Below are 11,036 nucleotides of genomic sequence, written 5' to 3'. Positions count from 1 at the left end.
CATAACTATTAAGCTGGAAAATTACAATATTTTTAATCATTTATTTTTAGACGGTCATCCTCAGGTGGATAATTTATTTATCCGAATTTTGTATATTATGAGAAGGTTCAGAATGCTTGATAAAAACATGTTAACTATAGCATTTAAAGATAGTATTCACCTGAGCTGCAAACTGCCCATTATTCTAAAAGTGTATAACCAACTAATACAACATTTTATACAATTTGACCTGTATTTTAAGCTATAATGCATGTTGTGTAACTGTTAGAACTTCATGATTTTTGTTTTATCACTACAGAACCCTTTAATACGGTAATATTATTAAAAATTATGGGATTTACTTTTATTAATGGTATATTATTTGTCATTTTAGAATGAATCTCCGATATTGCAAACAGATTACATTGAATTGTTTAATAATGGAAACGTTCTTATATCATACGAATGGACTGTAAGTCCATATATTCATTGATTGTGTGATTAATATTATTACTATTATCGATTATTTTGCTGTGAACAGTGTGAAATTTTATTTCAACATATTATACTTTAGTTTTCTAATGTTCTTTCTTATACCTTACCACTAATAACTGAAAAAACAACTCTGTTTATGTTGGAAACTAGTGATAAATGGTCTTCAGTACAAATAGAATTCCTTTGATTCATTTACTTGTTATTAATTATCTTATTATTTAACTTGTAATCAAACTCACACAATATTCTCTACCTCCTTGGGTTTCAACATAGGAACCTCCCACACAGTGAGTCTCGTTCGAAGATGAATATACAGACATGTACATCTTGACAATAAATTCGTTCATTGCTGAATTAATTACGAACATTGTAGACATATAGTGTCGGTTACTATACTGAGCCCTTATAATTTATTCTAGCTTCTGGATAGGCCAATTTATCCATTCTTTTTGAGTCACGTTTTGACCTCGTTAATTATTCACTTATCAACCTTGACTTTTTATATGAGCGTATGTGTGTATACTTCTTATCTCATTCATCACATCTCTGTAACTTATTTTTGTGGGGCTATAAATATCGATTAAAGCTTGATTAAATGGAGTTGGCTTACATGCCTTCTCCATTTCACGTCATTTCCCTTCTCTGTCTTCGCTTCATTTCGCCGATCGTTTGTCTGGATCAACGATTGTATGAAACATACGTATTCGAAATTCATTCACGTATTTGACTTATTTAATTCTGTCATTCACTAACGTGATTAAGTCGTTGGTTATATAAAACGATAGCCAGGATGTATATTTCGATAACAATCATTCACACGATCTAACTGAAGTCAGATCCCGGACCACTAAAGACAATACATTAAAGTTTTCAAGATAATGAATCGAATTTAACTCTTGTACTCTACAAAAATACATAACAACCAAGTATTCATCATCATAATAAGCTAAATTTGAACCAAAACCACAGAAAAATAGTTCAATTTATAGTTTTATCTGAAATAATAATATTACATGATTTATGGTTCATTCACAATTAGCCTCTAGGTCGGATTTAATTTTATCAGTATAGATAAATGAAAAACTGTGTAGCCTCAATAATTAACTCAAATTAATAAAGGGAGTTTGAATTTTTGTCTGGCTAAGGATTCAATAAACCTTAGTATACACCCTTTTACACTTTTATACAACACCACAAAAGCCGAGTTAAGATCAATTCATTAAATTAATAACAACTTATATCATTCATCATGCATGCATACACTAAAATTTGTATTTAGCTCAGTTAAGATTACTTTATCACATTGGTTTCAGCGTATTCCCCGGAAGAATCATTTTGAATTGGATACCAAAGATAATAATGTGTTTTATTTTGACTCTAAACCAGGTAATTAGTTATTTTTATAAAAACATAAAAATTGTATTAACATCTTAGATGAAAATACATCTGAGATACAATCATAAATTACTAGAAAAGCTTACATTTACAAGCTTCTTGGTTTGATTTTGAATAAAAACAAATACTTTGTTCAATTCTCAACGGTTATCGTTCATGAAACATCGAGATTATTTTATAACGAGACTGTTCATCTTTCGATAATTCATTTTGCAAAAATACATCTTTTCAATAAACTTTCAGTTTTATGACTGAATCAGTAGTTTTACAGTGTTTCTTAATTATCTTTCAATGACTGTGGTAGGAAAGAGGGAACCTTTTAAATGTTTGCTTACTAGTTATCTACTGTCTGTAGCCATCTAAAAACAACCGGATTGCAATTCATCAGTCTCATATTGCTACGTGTGCATACTGTGCGTATTACCTCGATATGGCCTTAATTTACAAGCATTCTAAGCAGGGATGGCTAGTGGTTAGTAGTGGAATCCAGGACACGCGTCTCGCCCTACTTGGGACTCGTCAGTTGGATATACCTGCATCTCAGAGTTGATGTTCACTCCAGAGCTCTCTGCTTATAATGATAGATTATGCGGGCACGAATAAAATTAATGATTTAACATTGGATCATAACGTGAATAAAGAAAGATAATTAAAATGTTTTTGTTATAATTATTAAAAACATTAGAAGGATTAAATAAAATAAAGTGACATCAGAATCCATGTTAAATAAGATGATGAGAATACAGAAAAGAATTAGAGAGAGACGATTATTTTCAAATGAGATATCGATGAAATAAAAATAAAATAATAGCGCTAATAGTTTAAGACCATGGTAGAAATAACGATTATAAGTGCTTCTTTTGTACACACTGATCATGCTTCATTTTGTGATCGGCAAGAGCTTCTAGTGTTTTAAGGAGTTGAATAAAAAGAGATCTTTAGATTTCAAGCATCTAAAAATGATTTTCAAACTCCTTACCATAACAGAAAACTTACGTTTCCATTTAGTGTACATGTTTTATTTTAATTGTTAGTCATCTTATCCTTTGTCATTATCAGAATTACAACCTAATCAAATATTATTCATCAATAGCTATATGTTTTCATTTCAGTTACATGGTTTTTCTAATCCATCCGTATTTAAAATCTCAGTTTTTTGTCTGCACACATTAGAGTGTTTTATTTATTAATATTATAGGAATAATACAACCAGGTGACATTGTTCACTTGCCAATCACGCTAAAAGCTCATCATGAAGGAATTTATAAAGAGGTTTGGCGTTTTGATACAACTCCAGTCTTTCAAGGGATGTTGCCAATCCGCATACACTTCCATGCTATTTCTGTATGGCCAGAATATCATCAATTTTGTTCTTTTCTGGCAAAAGATATATTTATCCGAGTAAGAGCTACTGATTTCATTTTTTCATTGTTATACACTCCATGGTTTGTGGCTAAAATGACACGGAATATACTGAAATGAAACTAATCATAGACTTATAAACTTATTGATAAGAAAGAACTGTTTTAAATCAGTGTAGGCGAGAATATCATTGGAAACGTTTGATGAAGCCAGATATGAATCACTAACAGCATCTGATATTTTCGGTTTGTTAATCATTATACACGTATACGTAGATAAAAGAAAAAAGTTACCAACCATATTGAAGTAAAAATTCCCATGTTGGCATCTGGTAAAAAGAACGAATTCATCAAAGACGTTTCTCTCCAATTAGTTATCATGGCTCTATACTAATATGTATAAGTATGATTTACAGCAATGAAATAATACTCATAGAGTAGTCCCGTTATGTAATAATTATAAAAAGATACATTGATCATAAAATAATATTGAGTTATTGGAAGAAAGAGGATCGTAAAGCAACTAATAGACTCATTGAAACAAATTAAACAGCGGGTTTTTATTTCTGAAGTGTCCGAAATGTTGCGACTTACAGGAACAATGACACCAAAGCCGAAAATACATAAAAGTGACTTGTACCTTTTATCCGTTTTAGACATGAATAATTCAGCTTGTCATACGATAGCAAAATGGTTAGTGGAAATTCCCAAACTATTGAACATAGAAATTGTTAAATATAGTGTCAGGGATTCCTTTGAATTTGTTAATAATATAGAAAATCTGTGAGTCAAAAATAACGTCTTGGTATCATAAGATGTATCGCCCTTATTCACTAACGTTCCTCTACCTGAAACTAGACTTTATTTTCAGTGTAATTATGAAGAGGAACATAGAAACCTTAACTCTTATATCAGCAATAAAGCAGTTAGTTCTTAGATGCAAGATGAATGTTCACTTCCGATTCAACAATGAATACTATAAACAATTGAGTGGGGTAGCTATGGTTGGCAAACTTTGTTCTTGCAAAACTGCAAAATGGACCACTTTAGTATAGAATCAGTCATCTAACATCTTACTGTCTCTATATAGATGAAACTTTCATAGTATTAAAAAAAGTAAATGAAAAGTTACTTAATATGGTTAATAACATTCATCCATCTATTACGTTTACACTAGAGGACGAAAAAGTAATAGCATATCGTTTCTAGATGTCCAAATAACAAGAGTAGTTGAGACATTGAAAAGAAGGATACACGTATTATGAGCGGTTAGCATTATTGAATGCCACATCGATATTAGTATTTCATTTAAGAGCTGCACTAAAGTTATCGCCTAGGTTATTATCGTAGTCTTCAACTGTAAAATTCTATTCTTAAAATAATTAAATAAAATTGAAAAAAAATCTGAATCATTCTATTTCTTTAGTTAGAACAGGAAGCTAACTATCGAATGGTATATCGAATGCTACAAAATTTAATAATGAATATTCAACCTGAAGAACGTCCACCAAGTCCAATCCCTGAACCGAATACAGAAGAGGCAATATTTACGTTAACTAATCCAACTGTAAGCTTGCTATATTTTGGTAAATATCAATATATTTGTCAAACCAAAGAACAATACTGTTATATGCGCTTCCACGTTCTGAGAATTTCCATGTTTCGTCTTTCTAAGGTCATACTAACCCTGTGTCACGTACAGTTTATAAATTAAAACTGATGAAACAGCTTTAAAAACTCAACTTTTTATTCAGTTTAGAATAAAATCAAACCATAAACACTTTCTTAAATAATCAATGTTGAGCCGATCTTCATTAGATCCACTTGAAATGGTGCGAGGTTTTAAGTACATCACCTCACTTAATAAGCCTGCTTACTATATAAGCTGTTCGTTTTAAATTCATTCCCATAAATTTGGTGGAAAACGTGGATTGCATAGTTTGATATTTAGTGAGGATGCTATTAGTTGACTTGGTCTTTTTACAAAACTAAAACGCATCGTGTGCAGAGATGCGGAGAGAGTCACTATATAGCTTGTATAGGTAGTTTCAGTGGAGTATGAGAAATAAATTTAATGTCAATTTACTAAAAAAACTAGCTCTTACTTCTCATTGAGTTATTTGACAACATAATTGGATTCATCTTTTTACTTACTCCTGAATAGGAGGAAAACTTGCGTTACCAGTACAGCGTGATACAGTTAATTCTTTGACATTCAGATATTGATTAGTACTAAATACTAGTTTGTCTATCATGTAGCTATGGACAGTTTGGTTTAATACATCCTTTGATACTTTAATAAATAATGATCTAAAATTGTAGTATTTGCCTTACTTTGTTGACTTGTTCGGAGTTTTAACTCATGATAAATGGTAAAAGTGTGCATATAAATGACCTAATCAGAATCGAAAACGGGATTTCTGGGGTTTTGTGTTAAATTAAAATATCACCTATTACGAACAGTAAAGGTATCTTTGTATAGTGCCCAGAACATTTAAAATGAAAAAGCAAAAACTAATTTTGGTCATCATAGAACAAAAGAAGATAGTGTTAGACAAGCCAGACGCTCAATTTTTTTTCTATGTACTTACTTACGCCTGATACCCCTCGTGGAGTATCATAGGCCGACCACCAGCATTCTCCATCAAACTCTGTCCTGGAAAATTCATTCTAGTTGTTTCCAATTGCTATTCATCGTTTTGATTACTGTTTCCGATTCCCGACGGAGTGTTCGCTGGTCTTCCTCTTTTCCCTTCCCCTTAAGAATCCCATGTTAGCACTTGTCTTGTGATGCAGTTTAGTGATTTCCGTAATGTATATCCTATCCACTAACATCTTTTCCTAATTTCTTCTTCGTCTCCATCTTATACCTTTATACAAATACGTATCTCTGAAGATATTTTTCATGATAAACCGGTATTAGTCAGAAAACCATATGAAACTAGATAATCAAATAATCCATGTTTGACATTTGTTTATTTTGTGCAGTTTCACTATAAACACCATGTAATTCAAAAACTGAAACAATTTTATAAAGAGATGAGAGAAAGAGAAGTTAAATTTCTTGAGAATGATAATGAAACAATTCTATCCAACACTGATAATTGGAAATATTCAATAAATGAACTAAGAAAAGTGAGTATGAATTCTAATGAACATTTAAAAAAATCTGCCGTATATTGTTCGGTTGTTTATCTGAAATCGGATATTTTTTGATACGATTTCAGTTATTACAAAATAAAATTACTATGAAAGAAACTCAATTACTGCCAAAAATACCACTGATAGACTGGAAGCTATCAGCCTTGGTAAATTGATAAATGAATTGAAAATAACGGTAACAAATGAAAATACACTTAGATGTAGAGTAAAAATAAATAATTCTAAAGGCTTAATTGTTAAAATGAGCTAAGTTTGAGGAAACATCAGTATATTACACAATTAACTTGTTTTCATCTCTACTTTCATGTTATAAATAGTATTCTAGTCGAGAAGCTGTCTTGTTGTCCCCCAACAATGCTTAGTATGGCCCTGTCTACTATTTGTATAATCGAAATTCTGGGTTCCAATGCGTGTCACTGTTTTGAAATCTACTGTTAATTTGCTAATCTCATATTGAACTAGCTGTGATTCGTGTAGCTTAACGATAACCAATATACGTTTAACAAAATGTTTTATTAGTAATAAATGTGTTATTTTCCAGTACTCTAGTTGATTCCTTGCGGTATGAAATGGCTTTTTTTAAACTTAAACCATTTACTTTCATAGTTATCTATCAAACTTTACAAAAACCAACACTCTACTATGTTAGGTAATGTCTGTAGTCAACTAATCTCAAAAGGCTTACAAAATAAAGTTAATGCAGAAATGTCCGAAATTATTAAAGTATTATAACAAAATTTTGATGCTAATTGCTTTTGATACATTATTCTAATGTGGAAGTTAGTCATTAAATCGTCTATTAAGTGGAGTGTATCCTTTAAACATTCGAAAAAGAAAGATAATTAACTTAAAAACACAAAATGTAGTGAAATAACAAAACATGATAATAAACAAATATTTTAACACCTTTAGGCTATTAAAATTATGGTTTCACTTCTATACCCTTGACTTATTCCATACTACATTTAATACATATAAAACTAAGGATGTATGACAACAGAATTTAATAGATTTTCATTAAATAAGAACTCTAGTGTTTCATATCTTCACTTACCAACCAACATTCACTGTAGCGTTAGTTTATAGTTGATACGATTTCAAAACAATATCCCATAGAACTTACACTTAGATTTCTTTTTATTGAATGCAAAATATTCTAGTATCTATGTTTATTTATCCTAAAATCCTATATATATATATAAATTATAATTATAGATGATTTACAAATACTCACCTGATATGACCAAGGCAAATGCTGCAGCTAAAAGGGAAGAAGAATTTAATAATTTTTTTCAATCTGTTGACCAGCTAGTATTTCCTTCAAAAATAAGTTTTACAAATACATCTGTGGAACGTTATAGAATCGGGTATACTATCAATATTTTTTAAATATATCTTTCTTGAAATGGTTATCTTTGATTAAACTTTTAAATAGCATTCTTGATTATGAATTTCAGTTGAATTTTATGTTATCATTATAAATAGTACCGTAAATATTTAACTTTACACTATAATGTAAATTTTTAAAACTCAGTTGGACTTCATTGGTCACTGCTTCTCACTGGAATCCCAGGATATACCTCTCGTGGATGCGCACTGCTGAGGAGTCCTACAATAGGAAGAAACGGCCGTTCAGTGCTTCCAGGTTTTCCATGGTGGTTTAGTTTCAATTTGACTCATAATCTCAACTATTGAGATTATTAAATCTTAATCGAAAACAATATTTTTCGCCTATACATGTTGTTCTAAGGTATTCGTAAAACATTTGGGTTTATTCGCTGAATAGATTATAATTTGGACAAACCAGCTCTGATCGACATAAAAATGACGTAACCGTAAATTGTAAAAACTATTTATAACTTCATTGTTTTGGAAAGTTTAAATATTTCTACCACTGCTTATTTTTTTATTCATTAACAGCAGTTTAGAATGTCTTCAATGAATCATTATTAATGATCAAGTTAATTGTAACAATTTCTTTGAATAACAAGTCTTCTAGAAATCAGGAACTTTTTCAATATTGAAGATATTCTTTACTTATGATTCTCAACAAACAATGTATTTTAATCTCTAACAAAATGTCAGCGTACACTGTGCTCAAATGATAGATTCTGTTAAGCTTACAACATTATCCGAAATTTGTTAAAAGAAGTATTCATTTAAGTAATTAGTATAATTAACATTATCAGTGCAGTACATAATATTTGGTTTCAGATTTTTAAAAACTAAGTCATCTGTAGGACATTATGAACAACTGTTCAGCTTTTCATAGTAGCAGCCATATAGATCAATCTTTCCACTCAGTTTTGGCAGAGTTCTACTGAGCTTGGAATGAAAATACAGTCTTTTAGTGTAAAATAATAAGATACTTATTTCCCTCTTAACACTATATCCATCTTAATAGGCTAATATGTTATCAGAATTTTCTTGAATGCATTGAACCAATATTACTACACAGTTCAAGCGAACAATGTCTAGTCATTATATTATCTGAATTCATGAAGGATACTGTAAATGTTGAATACTTCTTACGAACTTTCACTATTCTTTATTTTTAGCTACATGCTTTTGTCGCAAACTGTTGAAAATCTCTTTGATTTGTGTTCAAATCTCCGGTGTCTCCATGGTCTTCCAGAACTTACTAGTTGTCCAATAAAGCGTAAGTCATAATGACTAATGGAAATTCAATTAATTTATTTCTGAATAACTGAATAATTTATAAAACATACCGATGCAATAATGAAAATTTTTTCTATTATTATTATTATTATTATTAATGGCCTTATTCAATATTATATTTTTGTACAATATAGAATTCTTAGCTCAAAGTATTTCATCAAGTTTTCTTTTCTTATTTCTTGATCGATCCTGATGACAAATATTGAGTGATCGCCAATTATATGTGAGCAGTTCAGGAATTGACAAAAACAGACAACATGTTGAAATATCTAGATGGCAGGAACAGGTAGCCCAGATATTCAAACAGGCCGCCTTCAGATTCATTGGAATATTACAAATATATTATTTTTATTAATAACAATCCAGTGAATGCTCAATTTCCTTAAAATTACCAAGTCAGACCTTGGCCATAATACGTAGTAACTCATACTGATAAAATGCTAATAGTTTATACTAAATAAAATACTAAGTAATTCGTAGAAAAAGATTACTTATTCATATGAAAATAGATGCTTCGGAAACATTTGTTTTCCAAACATTTATGACTGTTATCAGAAGAGGTTTTTGTGGATATTATAGTTATTTTAATAGTTAAGATCACGAGTCAATTGAAGCTAGACCACCATGGGAAACCTGGAAGCACTGAATGGCCGTTTCGTCTTATTGTGGGACTCCTCAGCAGTGCGCATCCACGAGAGGTATATCCTGGGGTTCCAGTGAGAAGTAGTGACCAATGGAGTTCAACCGGGTTTGTTGTGAGATAGTAACTCACTGATGACAATGATGGATGTGTCGCTCAATTTATGATTGTATTTAAAGAGGTATGAAATGTCAAGTTGTATATAGTTATTCTGAGTTAATTCATCAAAATAATGTTGATGGAAAAAATACAAATAATTGGTCTTTCAATAGTATAGCAAAAATGTCAGTAGAAAATGTTTCCTGAATAAGTAAAATTTTTAGACTCGAAATTAACAGTCAGCAACTAAAATAGACTTAACAAAAGAAGAACAGTTGATAACTAGGTTAGCTGTCATAACTTATGGTTTCGTGCCCTATTGATCTATAACATAATGATACCGCCAATTAGAGAACAGTGAATTATCGACTGGACCAATGACGCATAAAACCTGTACGAGCAGTCTAGAGTTTTTATCGGTCCTTCTTCTTGTCTAACCCAGCCTGTTGAGTCCAGAACACCAATCTCAGCCTCCATAATATGGATCATGTATTTTAAACATACCGGGTATATATAAAAACCAAATAGACCACATCGTACCATAAAATAGAAAATAACATTTTTACAACATCTAGTCAAAAGGGACTGTGAATGTGGGAGATTGTAATTAATAGACTGGGTATAACTCAAGAACAATAAATCATATAATAATAGTTTATAGGTCAAAATGAAGCTTATAATAAGAGGAACATGAATATGCATAGTTTAGCTACCTACCAATTATATAGCAAAAATATATGTATCATATTGATCCACAAATAGTTCTCAGGAGTTACCATTCATGATTCTCGTCGGGATATAACATTAGTCAAAATCAAAAATGACTTATAATAACTTTAAATGTTTTCTTTTAACCTACCTAATCGATTAACATAAATTTGAATTTGTTTTACGGGACATTTATTAACTGATAAGAAATCCACGATAGTTACATATTGCATCAATCAAATTCATTTCTTTTACAACAATACTATGCACAGCAAAATGATTTTATGCACCTTTTAATTATTCTTTGTTTCTGTTTAGCACAGAGAGGTGGTAAAATTGTAAATCAAACAAATGATAGAACACCTGCATCTGCAGTAACAAGAGTAAGTGATTATTTTGCTACGATTAAAAGAAATGTTTATCATTTTGATATTAACTGGTTGAAAGCAATCAACAAGAAGCCTTGAACTTAGATTTTTCACTGTATGGTACTCATTGCCAATGGCTGTCCGAAAGAA

General features: G+C 30.7%; 1 protein-coding gene across 1 annotated transcript in view; it reads left to right on the top strand.

The window, feature by feature from the left end:
- MS3_00002120 (uncharacterized protein) overlaps nt 1–11,036 on the top strand; it is a 39,827-nt gene that overhangs the window by 17,348 nt on the left and 11,443 nt on the right. Inside the window, exons 11-18 of the mRNA XM_051209685.1 lie at nt 374–451; nt 1,788–1,860; nt 3,068–3,270; nt 4,657–4,797; nt 6,219–6,365; nt 7,608–7,759; nt 8,951–9,051; nt 10,837–10,901. Of these exons, the coding sequence (XP_051075146.1) occupies nt 374–451; nt 1,788–1,860; nt 3,068–3,270; nt 4,657–4,797; nt 6,219–6,365; nt 7,608–7,759; nt 8,951–9,051; nt 10,837–10,901 (960 nt within the window). The remainder of the gene's footprint in view (nt 1–373; nt 452–1,787; nt 1,861–3,067; nt 3,271–4,656; nt 4,798–6,218; nt 6,366–7,607; nt 7,760–8,950; nt 9,052–10,836; nt 10,902–11,036) is intronic.

This window comes from Schistosoma haematobium, chromosome 1 (assembly GCF_000699445.3).
Source record: "Schistosoma haematobium chromosome 1, whole genome shotgun sequence".
Taxonomy (NCBI): Eukaryota; Metazoa; Platyhelminthes; class Trematoda; order Strigeidida; family Schistosomatidae; genus Schistosoma; species Schistosoma haematobium.
The sequence above is the reverse complement of the archived record's forward strand: the minus strand, read 5'-3'. Positions and strand labels throughout refer to the sequence as shown.